Below are 22677 nucleotides of genomic sequence, written 5' to 3' on the forward strand. Positions count from 1 at the left end.
GAAATTGAAAAATAAAAATTTATAACTTATTCAAAATTATTCCAAAATGTAATCGAAATTTTATTCAACCTGAAAAAAAAATTGGTACACTTATTTTTTCTTTGAATACATGGTTTTATTTTTCAAGTTTTCAACCAAAACGTACATTTTCAATGTCAAGCTTTAGTTTTTCGACTAAAGATTTATTTTTCGAAATTAACAAAACATTTGGCCCTGAATTAGCTCCATAGTTTCCCTGCTCCAGCACACCTGATTCAAATGGATGGTCGTTATCCAAGCCTGAGATGGACTGTTCATTTGAATCAGGTGTGCTGGAGCAGGGAAACATCTAGAACATGCAGGACTGAGGCTCTCGAGGACCAGGGTTGACCACCCCTGCGTTACAGCTTCAGTTTTATATTTTTATATTTTTCCGGCATGACCTCACTCTCGGTTTGGTAAGTAGTTAATATTTATTTTACGGTCTTGTCGGGCCCGCGAGTCAGAAACGCTGCCCCTCCCTCCCTCAGTTACGACTCACTAAATTCGAACAAATACATTTCTTAGACTGCTACGCATATGTTAATCATTGGAAAGCCACGATTATTGACCTTGTACTTATGGAAACTATTTCAACATCAAGTCGCAACAGCAAGTATTACCAACGTCTTTGTCCAGTCACAAATATGTAAACAAAGCAAAAGCAAACGACTAAAAAGTTCACAGTGGTCCAGGTATGCAAAATATCCCAACAAAAATTGTCTGGTGACATTCCCAAAGGTCCAAATTATCTAACCATATCGAGTAGTTGTTCAAACAATGAACTATATCCACACAGGCAGGATCTTGTTGCTTCATTCTGCCTTCGCAGAACTTTTTGTTCTGTCTTTCACGCACTATCGCTCATAGGAGTGCTTTGAGTATTTACAATTGGAGAAATTCAAAATGGCCGCTACACTCCGCCCTTTTGATTGACACCTCGTTAGACCCAAAAGGAGCTTCCATGCCCTGGTGACAGCCTTCTAAAGCCAACTAGGTGTGTGCGTCCTTAAGGCCCTTTTAGAAAACACCTGGACATACTCTTATTAAAATGTGTCAAATATGAATATATTGTGGTATTATGTTTGACTTTTGATTTGAATTGGGTAAGGCTTCAAGCTGTGGTCCAATTCTGTCCTCCAGCTAAAACCTGCCACCTCTAGGCCTCTTCAGGCCTCTGTTTTCAATACAAAATCCAGGCGGAAATAGAAACTTTCACTTTTCTTGTGTTCAAGCTTCTATTACTCAACACCAGTAGGACTGACGGGTCCTGACAACAGGGGAAATAACTTCAGAGTGTCAGCTTTCAAAAGAGACCATTTACATGCATGTACTCCAAATGGTTCAAGAACAGCTTTCAATTTACTTTGGGTATGCTGTTAAGGCGTTTTCAGGCAAATTTAACAGGATTCCTAAGAGGATAAAAAAAGATTGCTAGCAGACAGAATCGTGATTCAAATGTGAATAGATTTTTTCCCCCCCCAACCCTAATTCTTTGTTACTCTAATACAACAATATAAATCCTAAAAGAAGAGTAAAGCAACGTGGTTTCAGAAGGCCACTGAACCACGTTATTACAACATGCTCACATGGCTTCTCCCCAATTACCCCCCTTTCCCTCAGAATGCCCTGCCCTCCCAGTCTCTTATGTATCTCACTGGGAGCCACGTGGTGGCCATGGATTTTTTAGCCACAGGCTAATTTTTTCCTATATCAATGATACCCTGGCTGTTTCCTCTTTCTTCCTCTCCCCTTCTCTCTGGAAGGAGGATGCCCAGGAACATTTCTGTCTCCTCTGAGTTCCCCTCTCTTTCTCTCTCTTATTAATCTGTTTAACAATTCAAATGTTTTTTCAGGTGGCCGGAGCTGGTGAAGTATAATTTCATGAACAGAAAATAAATGTACAGTGAGAATAGATTTATCTTACTGTGTGTGATCACTGTCCATCCTTTAAATTGGTCTTCTTTTCTCAGCCCCATGTGATGGTTCTCCGTCGGTCTTCTCCCCAGGTGATGTGGCTCTCTGGTTGGCTCTGGTTGCTGGCTTGCCTCCCTGGGCTGGTCCTGGCAGGAGGGGGGGCCTGCCGGCTGTTGGCTAAGCCTGTGTCCGGCAGTGTATATCGGGCAGGGGACGTGGTGATCGGGGGACTGTTCCCCATCCATGTGGAAGCTCCAGAACCTGAACTAGAGTTTAGGAGCAAGCGCAGCAACACTAACTGTACCATGTAAGTGGTTTGTAAAAGCAAATGTATAGAATAGTTTTTAGAGTGCCGTCCTGAAATGATTCAATCTCCCTCTTTACAGTTGTGCAAACCTAGGTCCTTTAACCCAGAACTCTTTTCTTCTCCCTTCCCTCCTTCTGTCTTGTGTCCCTGCTCCAGTTTCTACCAGCGTGCGTACCGCTGGCTCCAGACCATGATCTTTGCTGTGGAGGAGGTGAACCGTAACCCTAGCCTCCTCCCTGGGCTCAGGCTGGGGTACCTAGCCTCAGACTCCTGCTTGGCCGAGGGCATAACTCTGGGGGCAGCCCTGGGCATGGTGACCGGGCAGGAAGACTCCATATCAGGCACAGACTGTGGCACAACCCCCGAGGTGCCAGTCATCATCGGAGACACCAGCTCCTCAGCCTCCATCGTGGTGGCACAGACCCTCGGAGTGTTTACCCTGCCCATGGTAGGTTGGGAGGTTATCAATAAATATTCCTTCTTCTTTCCACTTCATTACGTTTTTGCGATGCTGTACCCGAATATGAGGGAAAACAACTGTTTTTCTATGTCTAAAGACTTCATCTTTGTGTGTCATGGCAAGTTGTAATGGCTTTAATTATACTGTAATCATACCGATTTGCTTCCACTGCTGTGTCACCTGCGTTTAAATTGTTTTATGCATACATAAATTTACCCTCCTTATTACCCCTTGTACAGCCCTGTGTATTTATTTATGTATCTTTTTTTTTTCTTGCCTACTATTACACTGATATTTCCCCTCATAGATGAATATAGTACCTACCCACCTATCTACCTAAATTTTAATCAGATTCCTACTTTCCCATTCCTTTGTCATTTTTTCTCTCTCCCTCTCTTCTTTCCCCCCAGGTGAGCTACTTTGCGTCCTGTGCGTGTTTGAGTGACAGTAGGAAGTACCCCTCCTTCTTCAGGACTGTTCCGAGCGATGCCTTCCAGGCGCGGGCCATGGCCTGGCTGCTGTCCCGGATGGGCTGGACCTGGGTGGGCCTATTGTCTGGGGACGATGACTACGGGAAGTACGGGGTCCAAATGCTGCTGCAAGAGCTGAGGGGCTCTGGAGTGTGTGTCTCCTACTCTGAGGTCATCCCCAAGGTATTCTAGACAAGTCTGTGTCTGGTCATCCATCTGTATAAGCTTTCCTCTCTCTCTTACACACTCTCTCTCTCTCTCTCTCTCTGAGGTCCCCAAAGTACTGTCTGAAGAATTGCCTCATTGTTTTCGTGTCGGTATCTGTTTTTGTGTGTTTTTGATTTTGTATTTGTCTGCTTCTCTATCTTCCTCTCATCAGTCTCTCTGTCTCACTTCTCTTCAGTCTCTCTAATCATCATTTTCTCCTCCCTTAAGGTCCATACCCAGAGCAGGATCAGTCAGGTGGTTAAAACCATCCAGAGGTCCTCTGCCACAGTTGTGGTGGTGTTTGCCATACCCCAGGATGCACAGGTGAGCCTCATCAGTACAGGTCTGTCTCAGATACTCATAATTAATACGATTCCACTTGCAGCATTATCTTGTATTGTTGCCATATATGTATCTGAAGAATATCAGGTCTCTTTAGGACATGTTACGTGGTAGAGTAGGTTCCACATCTGTGGAAGAGGGACAGACTCCAACAGAATGTATATAATATTCGTAAATATTGAATATTTTCTATATTCATTGACATTTCAATATATTGACATTTTCTTTCAATATATCTCTTAAAATCTCAGGTTAATATAGTATACACATTAATATACACATTACTAATGACCTTCTTGATGCGGGTAATATCATGTTTTTGATTTACTGGAAACGTCAGATCGGTATTTCAGACAGTTGTCAATTTGCTCCTCCTGTTTGCCTGCAGGCTCTCCTGAAGGAAGTGGTGCGTCAGAACATCACAGATAAGCAGTGGATCGCTACTGAGGCCTGGGTCACCTTCACCAGCCTCTCCGTCCCCCAGAACCTCCCCTCGCTGGCCGGCACCATCGGGTTTGCCCTCCGGAGGGCCCATATCCCTGGGCTGGGAGCCTTCCTGACCCAGCTGAGGCCAGGCGGGCCCTCGCCCCATCACGACCCCTTCCTCAGGGAATTGTGGGAAGAGCTGTTTGGGTGTTCTTTGGAAGCCGTTCAGGGCACTGCTCGGCTGTGTTCAGGGTCAGAGGTCATAGGTCAGTGCTATCTGTTATAGGAAAACTGTCTTGTTCATAACAATGAAGGTCTTGATTGACTCACTTTGACATGATTTTCATGTAAATCTGCTTGTTTCATTTTGTCAAACCCAGTGGAGGGGGAGAGTATGTACGCGGATGTGTCACAGTTGAGGGGCACCTATAACGTGTACAAGGCAGTGTACGCCATCGCCCACGCTCTGCATGGCATGCTGGCCTGCCCTCCTGGAGACCAGTGTCCCAACCTCCAGCGCCTGCAGCCCAAAGACGTGAGCTGACCTTTAACATCACACTGAATAAGGATTTAGAAACACGTCATCAAAGGGATTGTGATTTTTTCAGTGGAAATTGTGGGGTGTGCTCCTGTATTTTTGTACGCCCTTTGACTGGATTACACTACCAGCCCAATTTGTATGAAACTTGGTGAAGGGGTGTAGCATGGGCCAACATAATCTCTCCAGCTGTACATCGTAGCCAAAGCCCACCTGAGAGGTCGCGACAGCTAGTCAGACTCGTCAAATCACTACATCTCTACAGTCTGTGCAACTAATTTAATGCTCAACACTTGAACGGGGACTTATTACTTGAAAGTAGGGCTGGGCGGTATAGCCTAAAATGTTTATCACGGTATAAGTCGTCCCGTCGGCAGTCAGATAGCTGAGCGGTGAGGGAGTCGGGCTAGTAATCAGAATGTTGCCGGATCGTTTCCCAGCCGTGCAAAATGACGTTGGATAAGAGCTAAATGTAATGGGAGTTGTTTGCTCTCTTACAGATTGTTCAGTACCTGAGAGGTGTGAACTTCACCACACATGTGGGTGATCCCGTCCACTTTGATCAGAATGGAGATCCACCTGCTTCCTATGACATCATCAACTGGCACGTGACCCCACAGGGTGGGGCAGAATTTGCCACCGTCGGACATTTCTTGACATCTGATGGATCGGGGGGCCAGTTTCACCTGGAAATCGAGAGAGTGATGTGGGGTAGTGGGAGTGGACGTGAGGTAAGACTCAAGAACATTTAGAAAAAATATGTGCAAAGGTGAAGCAATTCTATGTAGTAATTTGGTAGTCTGGCTGCCAGCCCATAAAGCCTACTAAGCCCCGCCCACAACAAATTGGGTCGGGAAGTTGGGTCTGGGGAAGTTCGGTTGGGGAACAACTATATCCCAACAGGAGCTGTTCGGACCAATGAAATTGTCAGGGCGGGCTTTATACAATGATGGACAGATGATCAACAGTAACTTAATCAACCACATCACCAAAGAGCGCTTGGGTTTAATTCGTTTTCAACAAACAACATATTACGTTGCGCTGATTGGATGTAGGTCTATCCAATTCAGCGAAGAGGCATTTGTGTTTACGAGTTTGGCCCCATACTTACAGCCCAACGGAGTTATCATATTCTGATATTCAAATACTCATATTCTGACGAGAATTATGAGTATGACAACGTCAAGCTAGTAATTTGGTGGTATTTTGTGTGTTACCTAAAATATCTGGAAGAGGTTACTGTTGAAAGGTTATGACATAATGGTTCTGTAAATCAAGTGATAGATTTTGATAATATATTAAAACTTTGTGTATTGTTGTGTATGGAAAAATGTGTAAACATTTTTTTGAACGGTGGAAAAAATAATCAGAAACATCACCAGTTATTGTTATCGTCCACAACAACAAAAATCGTTAAAAACAAAAAACACTATAGCTATAACATTAATATATATATATAAGTCGAGTCAGACAAATGTTACAGTGACGCCCTTCGACATGGTTTGACAAGTGTATTTTGACAACAACCTACAAGCTAGTGCTAACTCGCCCTAGTACTTAAGAATAATATGCTTGAAAGACAGCTAGAGCTAATATAGAGCTAATATACTACAATGTACATGTGCTACAATATAAAGGTACACTATACAAAACAAACATACACCCCTTGCAACCGTATGAACGATTGTGTGATGTTTACCCACCTGAAAGAATATAGAAAATTGAGTCGACTGGTCGCTATTGGCTTCTCAGGTTAGATGTTAACCTCCAACTGGGGAACGCTGACGCAGCGCGAGGCCACTGCTTTTATAATCGCGGTGATCTCGTGCCCTTTGTAACTCACGATAAAAAATACTACATATAAGCAAGTCGGCAATTATATACATATTCTGTGTGCCACAATAATGATGGCAGTATATAAGGTTAGCATTGCTAATTATGCCAGTACGTACTGTCTGATGCGAGTAATGCCAGGATTAGTGATGCTGGCATTGCTATTGCTAACAATAACAGGATGTATGATGCTAGCATTGCTAATAATGCTAGGATATGCTACCTTAGCATGCTAATGATGCCAGGACACTCCCCCAGGTGCCCGTGTCTGTGTGCAGCACTCCCTGCCCCCCTGGCACCTGGAAGGCGGCACAGAAGGGCCGACCAATCTGCTGCTTCGACTGTCTGCCCTGCTCAGAGGGGGAGGTCAGCAGAGAGACAGGTAGCTGGGATTGACTGGGATTCTAATTCTAGATTCCAATTCTGATACTGACTGACTCTGATAAGTGACTCTGATTCCGATCAGAACTGAGCTCTTCTTCCGACTCTGGCCCTTCCCTCTCAGGGTCAGTGGAATGCAGCCGGTGTCCTGAGAGGTTCTGGTCCAGCCCAGACCACACTGAGTGCATCCCCCAGCAGGTGGACTTCCTGTCCCTCAGCGACACCATGGGAATCGTCCTGTCCGTCATCTCTGTTGTCGGGGCAACACTAACAGCCGCAACCTTGATTACTTTTATTTGTCACCGACACACGCCACTGGTACGAGTACACTGGGTGATTTAGAACATGCTACACTGCTGTTACATCATGACATAATTATTGTCTTACAAAATTAGGTTTCCTGTATAATGTTTTTGTGTTTATTAATCTCTTTAGGTGCGGGCCAACAACTCAGAGCTGAGCTTCCTGCTTCTGCTGTCACTCAAGCTCTGCTTCCTGTGTGCGCTGGCGTTCATTGGTCAGCCCAGGCCTTGGTCCTGCATGCTGAGACACACCCTGTTTGGGATCAGCTTCGTGCTGTGCCTCTCCTGCCTGCTGAGCAGAACTGTGGTGGTTCTGGTGGCCTTCCGCTCCACCCTCCCTGGAGAGAACCTGATGCGGTACCTGGGTCCCAACCAGCAGAGGCTGGGCATCTCTCTCTGCACGCTGGTACAGGTGGGCCTGACAACCTTACAATGTAATGAACTACCAAGCAGTGGCTTCAGGGTTATAACTGAAGGCTTTCTGTTCCCAGGTGCTGATCTGTGTGTTGTGGCTGTCCCTGGCCCCCCCTCGGCCTACAGAGAGGGGCATCAGAGGAGACCAGGGGCCCAAGATCTTGTTGGAGTGTACTGTGGGCTCCATTGCAGGCTTCTCCCTGGTCCTGGGGTACATCGGCCTGCTGGCCTCCCTCTGCCTCCTCCTGGCCTTCCTAGCCAGGAAACTCCCAGACAACTTCAACGAGGCCAAGCTCATCACCTTCAGCATGCTGATCTTCTGCACCGTGTGGGTCGCGTTCATCCCAGCTTACGTGAGCTCTCCGGGGAAGTTCACGGTTGCCGTGGAGATCTTTGCCATCCTGGCCTCCAGTTACGGACTTCTGGTCTGCATCTTCGCCCCAAAGTGTTACATCATCCTGCTGAGGCCTGAGAGGAACACCAAGAAACAGATGATGGCCAAATAACAGCAAGGCCTTCTGTATGATAATCATTTGCTATCGCTTTTAGTGACTTTTGAGGTCTGTGAATTTTACAGAGAAATCTTCTAATGTTAAAATAAGTTAAAGTGTACTTTGTCTCATATCTAACGAGTTACCTCAAGGTCCTTTATTTTGTCAAAAATGTCGAAATATTCTAGCCTGCTTTGTCCAAAAGTTAGTCTGTTGTATATTCATAACTATTGAATAATAATAAAAGACAGTGTTTAGAAACAACTGTAGTTATTCTGTCTCTCCTTGTCTGTCTACAGTACACTGTAAAATGATATGTGAATGTGTGAAGTCTTATTTTATATCCCCTTATTCATATATTACATTTAATTATTATCATCTACATATTACTTTTCATGATTTATTTTGATGCTTGTTTATTGGAGTCTTTCAGATACGTTGGCTTTACCGCCATTGTGGGTTACCTGTGACCAGGAAGAAAACTGTCAGGACTAAATATTACAAGGCACACTGCACAACAACTGCCTTTTGTCTCTAAAAATAAGCTCTCTGACCTTCATGCATCAGAGAGACGTTACTGCAGACCATTTCCTGTGACTTTGATTTTTTTTTTTTTTTTCGGAGTCCTATTTTTTGTCTGCTGTTACTGTGGCTCATATCAGCCAACTGATTAAAAGTCCCAAGTCACATGAAATGTTCACTTTAGGAGGTTATTTAACATTAATATGAGTTCCCCTAACCTGCCGTTGGTCCCCCGGTGGCTAGAAATTTTGATAGGTGTAAACCAAGCCCTGGGTATTCTTCTCCGCCTTTGAGAAAATAAAATCTGAAACGCTCGGTTTGGAAAATGTTGGTTTTATGACATCATAAGAGCGAAAGTTACCTCCCCTTTCTCTGCTTTGCCTGCACAGACAATTTGGCCCACCAATGAGAACATGAGCTACGACCGTGCAAGCGCAATATTGAATTGTTCCTCAAGACATCATGGCTTGCAAATGACCGAAGCATGGCAGTTAACCCCGTCTCTTTCTTCCTCATAACATTTAAAGCTACAGACACAGAAACAGCACGTCCTGAGGAAAACTCAGTGTGGGACTGCTCGTAGTGGCTGTAAGTCTGCACAAAGGCTGAATTTCGGGAAAGAATACAGTATTAGGGGACCACTAAGGCCTATAAAAAAGCATCCAAAAACAGCATGTCATGGGATCTTTAAGATATAAAACCCAACATCAACAGAAGCCACGTTATCGGTGGAGACAGACATTCTTTGTAGGGGTTGGAATCTTTTGGTACCTCACGATTCAAATCGATTCACAAGCAAACAACTCTACTCACCTGAAAAGCCTCTTTTTACTTCTTACTGTTGATTGTTCCTCTACAGGTACACTCTTGCACTTTTTGGGTTTCATGTTGTTTAATTGTAACTTGTTTAACTGCATGCTCTTGAACTATATCCACGATCTTGTTGCTTCATTCTGCCTTCGCCAATTTTTTCTCTCACGCACTATCGCTCATAGGAGATGTGCTTGGGTATTTACTATTGGAGAAAGTCAAAATGGCGCTACACTCAGCACAAACATATTAAATATATATTTATTTAAAAAAAGATCATTAAAAAATCGATTCACTTATATTTGTGAATCGATCTGAATTGCTAGCAGAGTCAGACAGAATCGTGATTCAAATGTGAATAGATTTTTTCCCCCCCAACCCTAATTCTTTGTTACTCTAATACAACAATATAAATCCTAAAAGAAGAGTAGAGCAACGTGGTTTCAGAAGGCCACTGAACCACGTTATTACAACATGCTCACATGGCTTCTCCCCAATTACCCCCCTTTCCCTCAGAATGCCCTGCCCTCCCAGTCTCTTCTGTATCTCACTGGGAGCCACGTGGTGGCCATGGATTATTTAGCCACAGGCTAATTTTTTCCTATATCAATGATACCCTGGCTGTTTCCTCTTTCTTCCTCTCCCCTTCTCTCTGGAAGGAGGATGCCCAGGAACATTTCTGTCTCCTCTGAGTTCCCCTCTCTTTCTCTCTCTTATTAATCTGTTTAACAATTCAAATGTTTTTTCAGGTGGCTGGAGCTGGTGAAGTATAATTTCATGAACAGAAAATAAATGTACAGTGAGAATAGATTTATCTTACTGTGTGTGATCACTGTCCATCCTTTAAATTGGTCTTCTTTTCTCAGCCCCATGTGATGGTTCTCCGTCGGTCTTCTCCCCAGGTGATGTGGCTCTCTGGTTGGCTCTGGTTGCTGGCCTGCCTCCCTGGGCTGGTCCTGGCAGGAGGGGGGGCCTGCCGGCTGTTGGCTAAGCCTGTGTCCGGCAGTGTATATCGGGCAGGGGACGTGGTGATCGGGGGCCTGTTCCCCATCCATGTGGAAGCTCCAGAACCTGAACTAGAGTTTAGGAGCAAGCGCAGCATTACTAACTGTACCAAGTAAGTGGTTTGTAAAAGCAAATGAATACAAATGTAGTCTGTGAAATGATTCAATCTCCCTCTTTGCAGTTGTGCAAACCCAGAACTCTTTTCTTCTCCTATCCCTCCCTCTATCTTGTGTCACTGCTCCAGTTTCAACCAGCGTGCGTATCGCTGGCTCCAGACCATGATCTTTGCTGTGGAGGAAGTGAACCGTAACCCTAGCCTCCTCCCTGGGCTCAGGCTGGGGTACCTAGCCTCAGACTCCTGCCTGGCCGAGGGCACCACCCTGGGGGCAGCCCTGGGCATGGTGACCGGGCAGGAAGACTCCATATCAGGCACAGACTGTGGCACAACCCCCGAGGTGCCAGTCATCATCGGAGACGACCGCTCTTCCTCCTCCATCGTGGTGGCACAGACCCTCGGAGTGTTTACCCTGCCCATGGTAGGATGGGAGGTTATTAATAAATATTCCTTCTTCTTTCCACTTCCTTACGTTTTTGCGATGCTGTGCCCGAATATGAGGGAGAACAACTGTTTTTCTATGTCTAATGAAGACTCCATCTTTACGTGTCATGGCAAATTGTAATGGCTTTAATTATACTGCAATCATACCGATTTGGTTTCATTGCTGTGTCACCTGCGTTTAAATTGTTTCATGCATGTGTGAATTCACCCTCCTTATTACCCCTTGTACAGCCCTGTGTATTTATTTTATATATCTTTTTTATCTTGCCTACTATTACGCTGATAATTCCCCTCATAGATGAATATTGTACCTACCCAACTACCTACCCAAATTTTAATCTGATTCCTACTTTCCCCCCCCCCCCCCTCTCTCTCTCTCTCTCTCTCCTTTCCCCCCAGGTGAGCTACTTTGCATCCTGTGCGTGTTTGAGTGACAGTAGGAAGTACCCCTCCTTCTTCAGGACTGTTCCCAGCGATGCCTTCCAGGCGCGGGCCATGGCCTCACTGCTGTCCCGGCTGGGCTGGACCTGGGTGGGCCTGTTGTCTGGGGACGATGACTACGGGAAGTACGGGGTCCAAATGCTGCTGCAAGAGCTGAGGGGCTCTGGAGTGTGTGTCTCCTACTCTGAGGTCATCCCCAAGGTATTCTAGACAAGTCTGTGTCTGTTCATCCATCTGTATAAGCTTTCCTCTCTCTCTTTGACACTCTCTCTCTCTGAGGTCCCCAAAGTACTGTCTGAAGAACTGCCTCGTTGTTTTCGTGTCGGTATCTGTTTCTGGGATTTGATTTTGTATATTCTCTCTCTTCTCTCCCTCCTCTTTCTCTCACTTCTCTTCAGTTTCACTTCTCTTTCTCTCTAATCATCCTTTTCTTCTCCCCTTAGGTCCGTTCCCAGAGCAGGATCAGTCGGGTGGTTGACACCATCCAGAGGTCCTCTGCCACGGTTGTGGTGGTGTTTGCCATCTCCCAGGACGCACAGGTAAGTCTCGTCAGTTCAAGTCTGTCTCAAATACTCACAATTAATTCCACTTGCAGCTTTATCTTGTATTGTTGCTATATGCATCAGAAGAATATCGTAGGGCAGAGATGCCCTATGCCTATATTTGATGTGGCCCTGACATCTGTCATTGTAACATTTTCACAGAGAATGCCAGGTGTATTTAGCACTTACCCGAGGTCCACTCACAGCATTCTATAAAAGACAGATCTGTCGATTTCTCTGCCAGAAAAAAAGCAACTTCCCTTAGGCCGTGTTCACTTTTTTTTGTTGAAAAAAGCGCTGCCTTCAGCACCTTTTTACGTGCAACCCTATGGGGAAAGGAAAAATTTCGCCTTTCTGACAACTGACAGGTTACAGAATTCTCGCGCTGAAAGCTCAAAAGGCGCTAAAAAGCCACTGAAGGCAGCGCTTTGTTCAACAACAAAAAAGGTCAAGTGTGACCACGGCCTTGTATTGTTTTTTATTCTACAGTTTCTGTTAAAAGAAGTAGTCCGTCAGAACATTACAGACAAGCAGTGGATCGCTAGCGAGGCCTGGGTCACCTTCACCAGCCTCTCCGTCCCCCAGAACCTCCCCTCGCTGGCCGGCACCATCGGGTTTGCCCTCCGGAGGGCCCCTATCCCTGGGCTGGGAGCCTTCCTGACCCAGCTGAGGCCAGGCGGGCCCTCGCCCCATCACGACCCCTTCCTCAGGGAATTGTGGGAAGAGCTGTTTGGGTGTTCTTTGGAGGCCGTTCAGGGCACTGCTCGGCTGTGTTCAGGGTCAGAGGTCATAGGTCAGTGCTATCTGTTATAGGAAAACTGTCTTGTTCATAACAATGAAGGTCTTGATTGACTCACTTTGACATGATTTTCATGTAAATCTGCTTGTTTCATTTTGTCAAACCCAGTGGAGGGGGAGAGTATGTACGCGGATGTGTCACAGTTGAGGGGCACCTATAACGTGTACAAGGCAGTGTACGCCATCGCCCACGCTCTGCATGGCACGCTGGCCTGCCCTCCTGGAGACCGGTGTCCCAACCTCCAGCGCCTGCAGCCCAAAGACGTGAGCTGACCTTTAAAATCACACTGAATAAGGATTTAGAAACACGTAATCAAAGGGATTATCAATCCAAATTATTCTATCCTATTTTATTATGATCTATTTTCATGATTTACAACCAAATACTGTAAAATGGGAGTTGCTCTCTTACAGATTGTTCAGTACCTGAGAGGTGTGAACTTCACCACACATGTGGGTGATCCCGTCCACTTTGACCAGAATGGAGATCCACCTGCTTCTTATGACATTATCAACTGGCACGTGACCCCACAGGGTGGGGCAGAATTTGCCACCGTCGGAAATTTTTTGACATCTGATGGATCGGGGAGCCAGTTTCACCTGGAAATCGAGAAAGTGATGTGGGGTGCTGGGAGAGGACGTGAGGTAAGATTCAAGGACATTTCGAAAAAATATGTACTAAGGTGAAGCAATACTATGTAGTATTTTGGTTAGTATTTTAGTGGTATTTTGTCAACTAAAATATCTGGAAGAGGTTACTGCTAAAGTATATGATGTGATTCTGTAAATCAAATGCTAGTATTTGATCATCAATTCGAGCAAATTTGGGGCCTTTATTTGAGCGCAAAATAGTTTTTTGAGATTTATGAAAAATAAAAAATGTTCATTGGTAAAATCTTGTCTAGTGAAGGTAATCTTTTTGTCTCAATTTTTCAGCCCACCCCTACGTTTCTTAGCCTGGTTTTCCATCGTTATTCTTCTCCTGGTGCTCCCGATGGCCAGTCCACTACAGCGAGGCTGTGCCACAGTGGTGGATTTTTAAGTCATATCATTTTAAATGCTCGTGCTGTCAGGGGTGCTGCAGCACCCTCAGCACCCCTAGTTCATGCTGTCAGGGGGTGCTGCAGCACCCTCAGCACCCCTAGTTCATGCTGTCAGGGGGTGCTGCAGCACCCTCAGCACCCCTAGTTCATGCTGTCAGGGGGTGCTGCAGCACCCTCAGCACCCCTAGTTTATGCTGTCAGGGGGTGCTGCAGCACCCTCAGCACCCCTAGTTCCCGCGGCCATGCATATGTATGTATTTATTTAAACAAGTTTGAAGCTCATGATTCGTAGCCTACCCGATGTTTCTGGTTGGACTTGGACATCTGTTGACTTGCCTTGCTCTGGCACACGCGTTCTTTTAGTACCTTTCTGAAGCCAGGCTAACATAACGACTTACAAACTCCGAAACTCAACAAACTTTGACAAAATAATTATGAAAACATATTTGCGGACCAAATTTTCATCTTGTGGGTCGCGACTCAGACTTTGAAAAACACTGCTCTACTGTACTCTACTGTAGGCCTACTTCTCTTCTCTGCTTAATGTAATAATATAATGTGAGGTCGAGTTACTAGCGTGACACTAAAACAGGTATATACAGGATTCTAAAGTCTCATGCTCATGCATTTGCCGTGAGACTCATGCATTTGAAACATTTCTCACACACTCAACACCTTGTATTTGTCACGTATTTCAACCGTTTCTCACGCTGAGAAGTGAGGGATAACATCGCTATATAGCCTACAATTGATGGACGAAGCGCATATTTCTGCAGAGTTGATAGTTTACTCGAGCTAGAAATCTGCTATTCTTCTTGCTGTGTACGGACTTAACAACCTGTGAGCTGTCTGGTTTCCTTGGAAACGATCAACTACCTGCTGTCTATCGATTCGCGCCCTGGCTCTAATCGTGTACATTTAACTACATTTAGGAGGAAACAACAACAGAAAATGTTGACTAGAAATAACACTATAGCTCTACCATTAACATACATGTATCAGTCGAGTCAGACAAACGTTACAGTGACTCCCTTCGACATGGTTTGACAAGTGTCGTTTGACAACAACCTACAAGCTAGTGCTACTCGTCCTACTTTAGAATAGGCCTAGCTACTACTCTGGAGCAAAGCCAGCTAGAGCTAGTGTACTACAATGTACATGTGCTACAATATAAAGGTACACTATACAAAACGAAGTACAACTGTATGAACGACTGTGTGACGTTTACCCACCTGAAAGAATAATGAAAGCAGAGAGTCGGCTGGTCGCAATAGTGGCTCTCACTCAAGTTAGATGTTAACCGCAAACTGAGGAACGCTGACGCAGTGCGAGCCCAGTGCTTTTAAAACCGCGGTGATCTCGTGCCCTTTTGTAACTCACAATAAAACTGCTACATATAAGCAAGCGGGCAATTAAATACACATCCTGTATGCCATACTAATGATGCCAGTATATAAGGTTAGCATTGCTATCGATGCCAGTGAATACTGTATGATGCAATATTAGGATTAGTGATGCTGGCAATGCTATTGCTAACAATAACAGGATATATGATGCTAGCATTGCTAATAATTCTAGGATATGCTACCTTAGCATGCTAATGATGCCAGGACACTCCCCCAGGTGCCCGTGTCTGTGTGCAGCACTCCCTGCCCCCCTGGCACCTGGAAGGCGGCACAGAAGGGCCGACCAATCTGCTGCTTCGACTGTCTGCCCTGCTCAGAGGGGGAGGTCAGCAAAGAGACAGGTACCTGGGATTGGGATTTTAATTCTAGATTCCAATTCTGATACTGACTGACTCTGATAAGTGACTCTGATTCCGATCAGAACTGAGCTCTTCTTCCGACGCTGGCCCTTCCCTCTCAGGGTCAGTGGAATGCAGCCGGTGTCCTGAGAGGTTCTGGTCCAGCCCAGACCACACTGAGTGCATCCCCCAGCAGGTGGACTTCCTGTCCCTCAGCGACACCATGGGAATCGTCCTGTCCGTCATCTCTGTTGTCGGGGCAACACTAACAGCCGCGACCTTGATTACTTTTATTTGTCACCGACACACGCCACTGGTACGAGTACACTGGGTGATTTAGAACATGCTACACTGCTGTTACATCATGACATAATTGTTGTCTTACAAAATTAGGTTTCCTGTATAATGTTTTTGTATTTATTAATCTCTTTAGGTGCGGGCCAACAACTCAGAGCTGAGCTTCCTGCTTCTGCTGTCACTCAAGCTCTGCTTCCTGTGTGCGCTGGCGTTCATTGGTCAGCCCAAGCCTTGGTCCTGCATGCTGAGACACACCCTGTTTGGGATCAGCTTCGTGCTGTGCCTCTCCTGCCTGCTGAGTAGAACCGTGGTGGTTCTGGTGGCCTTCCGCTCCACCCTCCCTGGAGAGAACCTGATGCGGTACCTGGGTCCCAACCAGCAGAGGCTGGGCATCTCTCTCTGCACGCTGGTACAGGTGGGCCTGACAAGCTTACAATGTAATGAAGTAATGGTACACCAAGCAGTGGCTTCAGGGTTATAACTGAAGGCTTTCTGTTCCCAGGTGCTGATCTGTGTGTTGTGGCTGTCCCTGGCCCCCCCTCGGCCTACAGAGAGGGGCATCAGAGGAGACCAGGGGCCCAAGATCTTGTTGGAGTGTGCTGTGGGCTCCATTGCAGGCTTCACCCTGGTCCTGGGGTACATCGGCCTGCTGGCCTCCCTCTGCCTCCTCCTGGCCTTCCTAGCCAGGAAACTCCCAGACAACTTCAACGAGGCCAAGCTCATCACCTTCAGCATGCTGATCTTCTGCTCTGTGTGGGTCGCGTTCATCCCGGCTTACGTCAGCTCTCCGGGGAAGTTCACGGTTGCCGTGGAGATCTTTGCCATCCTGGCCTCCAGTTACGGACTTCTGGTCTGCATCTTCGCTCCAAAGTGTTACATCATCCTGCTGAGGCCTGAGAGGAACACCAAGAAACAGATGATGGCCAAATAACATCAAGGCCTACTGTATGATGATAATTTGCTATCGCTTTTAGTGACTTTTGAGGTCTGTGAATTTTACAGAGAAATAAAATGTTAATATACTGTAAGTTAATGTTGTTCACAAAGCACACTTTGCCTCTAATCTTACTAGTCAGCTCAAGATCGTTTTTTTGGGCAAAAACGTGAAAAATAATAAAGTATACATTGTTTTGGAACAATTAACAATTGTTGTTTCTTTTCTGTCTGTCTACAGTAACACTGTGGACCCATTCTGGGTCACTTGTAAATTGAAATGTGAATCCTAACTTCTATTATTTAATATTACCTCATTGAGATCATTTTAATATCCATTCTTATCTTACAGTTATACAAAGTTTATTTACATTTACGTCCTATCAGGACAGTAACTGTCTTTAGTTTTCATCAAGCAGTTTTTCTGAAAATCAGATACTGTTATCTCTCTGTTTTCTGTCTGTTGACAAAAACAATTGCTCTCCGACCTTTCTCCCTTTCAGACAGTTTTATTGTCTTTCATATTTGGGGGAATTTCTTCAGTCTTGTGTGGTGTTACTTTAGACATAAAACCCAACCGAGGCCACGTCATCGTTGGAGACAGACATTCTTTGTTACTCTCGTTCTACAACAGGATTTGTAGAAGAAAAAGCTACACACATCGGTCTCAGAAGGCTGTAAGTTATTACAACCAGCCCACATGGGTTTTCTCCAATTACCCCACCCCTTCTCAGACATAGTAAACAGACACAATAACAGTTCTAAACACTATGTGCTTTATTATTATTCAAAAGAGGTTTAGACATAACATGCTACTGAGATGCCTCTGTCAAAAGAAATCTCTGGAAGCTGAGTGGTAAATTGGCAAAGTGCAGCGCTCACTTTCTATCACATATTAAAACATTCAATTCCACAAAAGGTTTATCAATAGGCTCGCAATCTGTCAAAATGAAAAATATATATCAGTGCATCGTTATGTAAACGCATGTGACAGCAAAGTAAAGTATTGCGACATTATGTAAAACACATGCGACAGCAAAGTAAAGTAAACGCATGCGACAGCAAAGTAAAGTATTGCGACAGCAAAGTATTGAGGGCCTTGATGTTATTTGGCCATCATCTGTTTCTTGGTGTTCCTCTCAGGCCTCAGCAGGATGATGTAACACTTTGGAGCGAAGATGCAGACCAGAAGTCCGTAACTGGAGGCCAGGATGGCAAAGATCTCTACGGCAACCGTGAACTTCCCCGGAGAGCTGACGTAAGCCGGGATGAACGCGACCCACACGGTGCAGAAGATCAGCATGCTGAAGGTGATGAGCTTGGCCTCGTTGAAGTTGTCTGGGAGTTTCCTGGCTAGGAAGGCCAGGAGGAGGCAGAGGGAGGCCAGCAGGCCGATGTACCCCAGGACCAGGGTGAAGCCTGCAATGGAGCCCACAGCACACTCCAACAAGATCTTGGGCCCCTGGTCTCCTCTGATGCCCCTCTCTGTAGGCCGAGGGGGGGCCAGGGACAGCCACAACACACAGATCAGCACCTGGGAACAGAAAGCCTTCAGTTATAACCCTGAAGCCACTGCTTGGTGTACCATTACTTCATTACATTGTAAGCTTGTCAGGCCCACCTGTACCAGCGTGCAGAGAGAGATGCCCAGCCTCTGCTGGTTGGGACCCAGGTACCGCATCAGGTTCTCTCCAGGGAGGGTGGAGCGGAAGGCCACCAGAACCACCACGGTTCTACTCAGCAGGCAGGAGAGGCACAGCACGAAGCTGATCCCAAACAGGGTGTGTCTCAGCATGCAGGACCAAGGCTTGGGCTGACCAATGAACGCCAGCGCACACAGGAAGCAGAGCTTGAGTGACAGCAGAAGCAGGAAGCTCAGCTCTGAGTTGTTGGCCCGCACCTAAAGAGATTAATAAATACAAAAACATTATACAGGAAACCTAATTTTGTAAGACAACAATTATGTCATGATGTAACAGCAGTGTAGCATGTTCTAAATCACCCAGTGTACTCGTACCAGTGGCGTGTGTCGGTGACAAATAAAAGTAATCAAGGTCGTGGCTGTTAGTGTTGCCCCGACAACAGAGATGACGGACAGGACGATTCCCATGGTGTCGCTGAGGGACAGGAAGTCCACCTGCTGGGGGATGCACTCAGTGTGGTCTGGGCTGGACCAGAACCTCTCAGGACACCGGCTGCATTCCACTGACCCTGAGAGGGAAGGGCCAGAGTCGGGAGAAGAGCTCAGTTCTGATCGGAATCAGAGTCACTTATCAGAGTCAGTCAGTATCAGAATTGGAATCTAGAATTAAAATCCCAATCCCAGGTACCTGTCTCTTTGCTGACCTCCCCCTCTGAGCAGGGCAGACAGTCGAAGCAGCAGATTGGTCGGCCCTTCTGTGCCGCCTTCCAGGTGCCAGGGGGGCAGGGAGTGCTGCACACAGACACGGGCACCTGGGGGAGTGTCCTGGCATCATTAGCATGCTAAGGTAGCATATCCGCACATAATTAGCAATTTCAGAATAGCATATCCTAGCATCATTAGCAGTGCTAACATCATATACAGTAAACTGGCATAGTTAGGAATGCCAGTATAATTTAACGTGGCATCATTAGCAATGTTAGAATAGTATATCCTGTTATAATTAACAATGCAACTTCACACATCCTGGGATCATTAGTAAAGAGATGATCAAATATCCTTGCATCCGTAGCAATGTTCCCAAATTTGTTACTCAAGTTTTTACTCTTGCAAATATTTTAGTGGACAATATACTACTAAAATACAAAATACTACCAAAATGTTACAAAATACCACTCCCCTTCGCACAAATTTGTATTTCCTTGAATCTTACCTCACGTCCACTCCCGGCACCCCACATCACTTTCTCAATTTCCAGGTGAAACTGGCCCCCCGCTCGCTCAGATGACACAAAATGTCCGACGGTGGCAAACTCCACCCCACCCTGTGGGGTCACATGCCAGTTGATGATGTCATAGGAAGCAGGTGGATCTCCATTCTGGTCAAAGTGGACGGGATCACCCACATGTGTGGTGAAGTTCACACCTCTCAGGTACTGAACAATCTGTAAGAGAGAAACTCCCATTTTACAGTATTTGGTTGTTAATCATGAAAATCGATCATAATAAAATAGGATAGAATAATTTGGATTGATAATCCCTTAAAGAATAATAATCCCTTTGATTACGTGTTTCTAAATCCTTAATCAGTGTGATGTTAAAGGTCAGCTCACGTCTTTGGGCTGCAGGCGCTGGAGGTTGGGACACTGGTCTCCAGGAGGGCAGGCCAGCATGCCATGCAGGGCGTGGGCGATGGCGTACACTGCCTTGTACACGTTATAGGTGGCCCTCAGCTGTGACACATCCGCGTACATACTCTTCCCCTCCACTGGGTTTAAAAAGATCACAGAATTACACAAATACATGGTTGACAGTGACGGTCAATATGACAAAAAGTATGACAATGCAATGCTTAATTTTGTGACGATCAACACTGTCGTTTTTTCCTGTAACAGATAGCACTGACCTATGACCTCTGACCCTGAACACAGCCGAGCAGTGCCCTGACTGGCCTCCAAAGAACACCCAAACAGTTCTTCCCACAATTCCCTGAGGAAGGGGTCGTGATGGGGCGAGGGCCCGCCTGGCCTCAGCTGGGTCAGGAAGGCTCCCAGCCCAGGGATATGGGCCCTCCGGAGGGCAAACCCGATGGTGCCGGCCAGCGAGGGGAGGTTCTGGGGGACGGAGAGGCTGGTGAAGGTGACCCAGCCCTCAGTTGCGATCCACTGCTTATCTGTGATGTTCTGACGCACCACTTCCTTTAAAAGAAACTGTAGAATAAAAAACAGGATAAAGCAAGTTGCCTTTTTTCAGGCAGAGAAATCGACAGATCTGTCTTTTATAGAATACTGTGTGTGGACCTCAGGTAAGTGCTAAATACACCTGGCATTCTCTGTGAAAATGTTACAATGGCAGATATCAGGGCCACATCAAATATAGGCATAGGGCATCTGTGCCCTACGATATAAGCTGCTTTACAAGATAAAGCTGCAAGTGGAATTAATTGTGAGTATTTGAGACAGACTTGAACTGACGAGACTTACCTGTGCGTCCTGGGAGATGGCAAACACCACCACAACCGTGGCAGAGGACCTCTGGATGGTGTCAACCACCCGACTGATCCTGCTCTGGGTATGGACCTTAGGGGAGAAGAAAAGCATGATAAGAGAGAGAAAAGTGAAACTGAAGAGAAGTGAGAGAAAGAGGAGAGAGAGAAGAGAGAGAAGAATATACCAAATCAAAAACACAAAAACAGATACCGACACGAAAACAATGAGGCAGGTCTTCAGACAGTACTTTGGGGACCTCAGAGAGAGAGAGAGAGAGAGTGTGTAAGAGAGAGAGGAAAGCTTATACAGATGGATGACCAGACACAGACTTGTCTAGAATACCTTGGGGATGACCTCAGAGTAGGAGACACACACTCCAGAGCCCCTCAGCTCCTGCAGCAGCATTTGGACCCCGTACTTCCCGTAGTCATCGTCCCCAGACAACAGGCCCACCCAGGTCCAGCCCAGCCGGGACAGCAGTGAGGCCATGGCCCGCGCCTGGAAGGCATCACTGGGAACAGTCCTGAAGAAGGAGGGGTACTTCCTACTGTCACTCAAACACGCACAGGACGCAAAGTAGCTCACCTGGGGGGAAAGAGAGAGACAGGGAGAGAGAGACAAACAAGAAAGTAACAAGAAATAAAGACAGTTTCAAATGTTCCTGGAAACACAGATGTAATCTTTAGATAGAAGCAGTTTCTTTGCACAGCATCCCAGCAGAGTAAGGAGGGGGAAAGAAGAAGTAGTATTCATCCATAGACAGAGTCTCCCTGCCTACCATGGGCAGGGTAAACACTCCCAGGGTCTGTGCCACCACGATGGAGGCTGAGGAGCGGGCGTCTCCGATGATGACTGGCACCTCGGGGGTTGTGCCACAGTCTGTGCCTGATATGGAGTCTTCCTGCCCGGTCACCATGCCCAGGGCTGCCCCCAGGGTGGTGCCCTCGGCCAGGCAGGAGTCTGAGGCTAGGTACCCCAGCCTGAGCCCAGGGAGGAGGCTAGGGTTACGGTTCACTTCCTCCACAGCAAAGATCATGGTCTGGAGCCAGCGATACGCACGCTGGTAGAAACTGGAGCAGGGGAGCAAGATGGAGGGCGGGGAGGGAGAACAAGAGAGTTCTGGGTTAAAGGACCTAGGTTTGCACAACTGCAAAGAGGGAGATTGAATCATTTCACAAACGTTCGTATACATTTGGTTTTACAAACCACTTACATGGTACAGTTAGTAATGCTGCGCTTGCTCCTAAACTCGAGTTCAGGTTCTGGAACTTCCGCATGGATGGGGAACAGGCCCCCGATCACCACGTCCCCTGCCCGATATACACTGCCGGACACAGGCTTAGCCAACAGCCGGCAGGCCCCCCCTCCTGCCAGGACCAGCCCAGGGAGGCAGGCCAGCAACCAGAGCCACCCAGAGAGCCACATCACCTGGGGAGAGGACCAACGAAGGCCAGGCAGAGAACCATCACATGGAGGAGACAGAACATACAACCTTGTTATTTGATTTCCAGGTAGCATACAGATAGATACAGACACACCAAACACTTGATAACATAGACACAGATTAACTCTGGAACGGAAATCACAGAACTCCAACTCATAACCAGCTGTGGAAGAACTCTAAGTATATGTACAGAATGAGTGACAGAGAGAGAGAGACAGAGAGAGATGCAGAGAGAGAGACAGAGAGAGAGATGCAGAGAGAGAGACAGAGAGAGAGATGCAGAGAGAGAGACAGAGAGGGAGT

The 22677-nt window shown here is 46.3% G+C and overlaps 3 protein-coding genes and 1 long non-coding RNA gene across 14 annotated transcripts; 2 read left to right on the forward strand and 2 right to left on the reverse strand.

Annotated features, from left to right (window-relative positions):
* Nucleotides 1-1705: 1705 nt before the first annotated feature.
* On the forward strand, nt 1706-8370 carry LOC146257955 (extracellular calcium-sensing receptor-like). 3 transcript variants are annotated; one of them, XM_084674091.1, is made up of 11 exons: nt 1706-2242; nt 2399-2690; nt 3113-3355; nt 3608-3703; nt 4110-4413; nt 4528-4682; nt 5186-5416; nt 6777-6900; nt 7024-7217; nt 7335-7613; nt 7693-8370. In XM_084674091.1, the coding sequence occupies exons 1-11, from the start codon at nt 2001-2003 to the stop codon at nt 8119-8121; spliced, it is 2589 nt and encodes an 862-aa protein (XP_084530217.1). In that variant the 5' UTR covers nt 1706-2000; the 3' UTR covers nt 8122-8370. The 3 variants fall into 3 exon arrangements, with proteins under 3 accessions (XP_084530217.1, XP_084530215.1, XP_084530216.1); XM_084674090.1 differs by having other exon boundaries at nt 1846-1919; nt 2028-2242; nt 7335-8370; XM_084674089.1 differs by having other exon boundaries at nt 1838-2242; nt 7335-8370.
* On the reverse strand, nt 4239-15248 carry LOC146257956 (uncharacterized). 7 transcript variants are annotated; one of them, XR_014729936.1, is made up of 10 exons: nt 15059-15248; nt 13210-13383; nt 12843-13032; nt 12546-12753; nt 12175-12311; nt 10259-10514; nt 9442-9643; nt 5198-5371; nt 4478-4667; nt 4239-4388 (listed from the first exon to the last, which is right to left on the reverse strand). It is a non-coding gene; the product is annotated as an uncharacterized LOC146257956 (long non-coding RNA). The 7 variants fall into 7 exon arrangements; XR_014729935.1 differs by having other exon boundaries at nt 4240-4388; nt 12843-13070; nt 13210-13411; XR_014729930.1 differs by having other exon boundaries at nt 4243-4388; nt 12843-13070.
* LOC146257957 (extracellular calcium-sensing receptor-like) lies at nt 10263-16983 on the forward strand. Its single transcript, XM_084674094.1, has 11 exons — nt 10263-10555; nt 10688-10979; nt 11402-11644; nt 11887-11982; nt 12475-12778; nt 12893-13047; nt 13198-13428; nt 15450-15573; nt 15693-15886; nt 16004-16282; nt 16370-16983. Exons 1-11 carry the CDS (start codon nt 10314-10316, stop codon nt 16796-16798), a joined length of 2589 nt encoding a protein of 862 aa, XP_084530220.1. The 5' UTR covers nt 10263-10313; the 3' UTR covers nt 16799-16983.
* Nucleotides 16984-17661: 678 nt separating this feature from the next.
* On the reverse strand, nt 17662-22355 carry LOC146257958 (extracellular calcium-sensing receptor-like). 3 transcript variants are annotated; one of them, XM_084674109.1, is made up of 11 exons: nt 22144-22355; nt 21709-22000; nt 21454-21515; nt 20925-21081; nt 20348-20651; nt 20055-20209; nt 19656-19886; nt 19131-19254; nt 18818-19011; nt 18422-18700; nt 17662-18334 (listed from the first exon to the last, which is right to left on the reverse strand). In XM_084674109.1, exons 1-11 carry the CDS (start codon nt 22353-22355, stop codon nt 17906-17908), a joined length of 2439 nt encoding a protein of 812 aa, XP_084530235.1. In that variant the 3' UTR covers nt 17662-17905. The 3 variants fall into 3 exon arrangements, with proteins under 3 accessions (XP_084530235.1, XP_084530234.1, XP_084530233.1); XM_084674108.1 differs by having other exon boundaries at nt 20925-21020; nt 21306-21515; XM_084674107.1 differs by having other exon boundaries at nt 20925-21020; nt 21273-21515.
* Nucleotides 22356-22677: the final 322 nt, after the last annotated feature.

This window comes from Hypomesus nipponensis, chromosome 15 (genome assembly GCF_054491055.1).
Source record: "Hypomesus nipponensis isolate SF chromosome 15, ASM5449105v1, whole genome shotgun sequence".
In the NCBI taxonomy this organism is placed as follows: domain Eukaryota; kingdom Metazoa; phylum Chordata; class Actinopteri; order Osmeriformes; family Osmeridae; genus Hypomesus; species Hypomesus nipponensis.

What these genes read in the sequence shown, in the direction of transcription:
- LOC146257955 (XM_084674089.1), top strand. Translation starts at nt 2,001, where the DNA reads ATGGTTCTCCGTCGGTCTTCTCCCCAGGTGATGTGGCTCTCTGGTTGG. An exon ending in GAGTGTTTACCCTGCCCATG is followed by an intron (nt 2,691 to 3,112) that starts GTAGGTTGGGAG and finishes CTTTCCCCCCAG; the next exon opens with GTGAGCTACTTTGCGTCCTG. An exon ending in GTCACCGACACACGCCACTG is followed by an intron (nt 7,218 to 7,334) that starts GTACGAGTACAC and finishes TAATCTCTTTAG; the next exon opens with GTGCGGGCCAACAACTCAGA.
- LOC146257957 (XM_084674094.1), top strand. Translation starts at nt 10,314, where the DNA reads ATGGTTCTCCGTCGGTCTTCTCCCCAGGTGATGTGGCTCTCTGGTTGG. An exon ending in ACTCTGAGGTCATCCCCAAG is followed by an intron (nt 11,645 to 11,886) that starts GTATTCTAGACA and finishes TTCTCCCCTTAG; the next exon opens with GTCCGTTCCCAGAGCAGGAT. An exon ending in GTCACCGACACACGCCACTG is followed by an intron (nt 15,887 to 16,003) that starts GTACGAGTACAC and finishes TAATCTCTTTAG; the next exon opens with GTGCGGGCCAACAACTCAGA.
- LOC146257958 (XM_084674107.1), bottom strand. Translation starts at nt 22,355, where the DNA reads ATGTGGCTCTCTGGGTGGCTCTGGTTGCTGGCCTGCCTCCCTGGGCTG. An exon ending in AGCATTACTAACTGTACCAT is followed by an intron (nt 22,001 to 22,143) that starts GTAAGTGGTTTG and finishes CCCCTGCTCCAG; the next exon opens with TTTCTACCAGCGTGCGTATC. An exon ending in GGAGGTCAGCAAAGAGACAG is followed by an intron (nt 19,012 to 19,130) that starts GTACCTGGGATT and finishes CTTCCCTCTCAG; the next exon opens with GGTCAGTGGAATGCAGCCGG.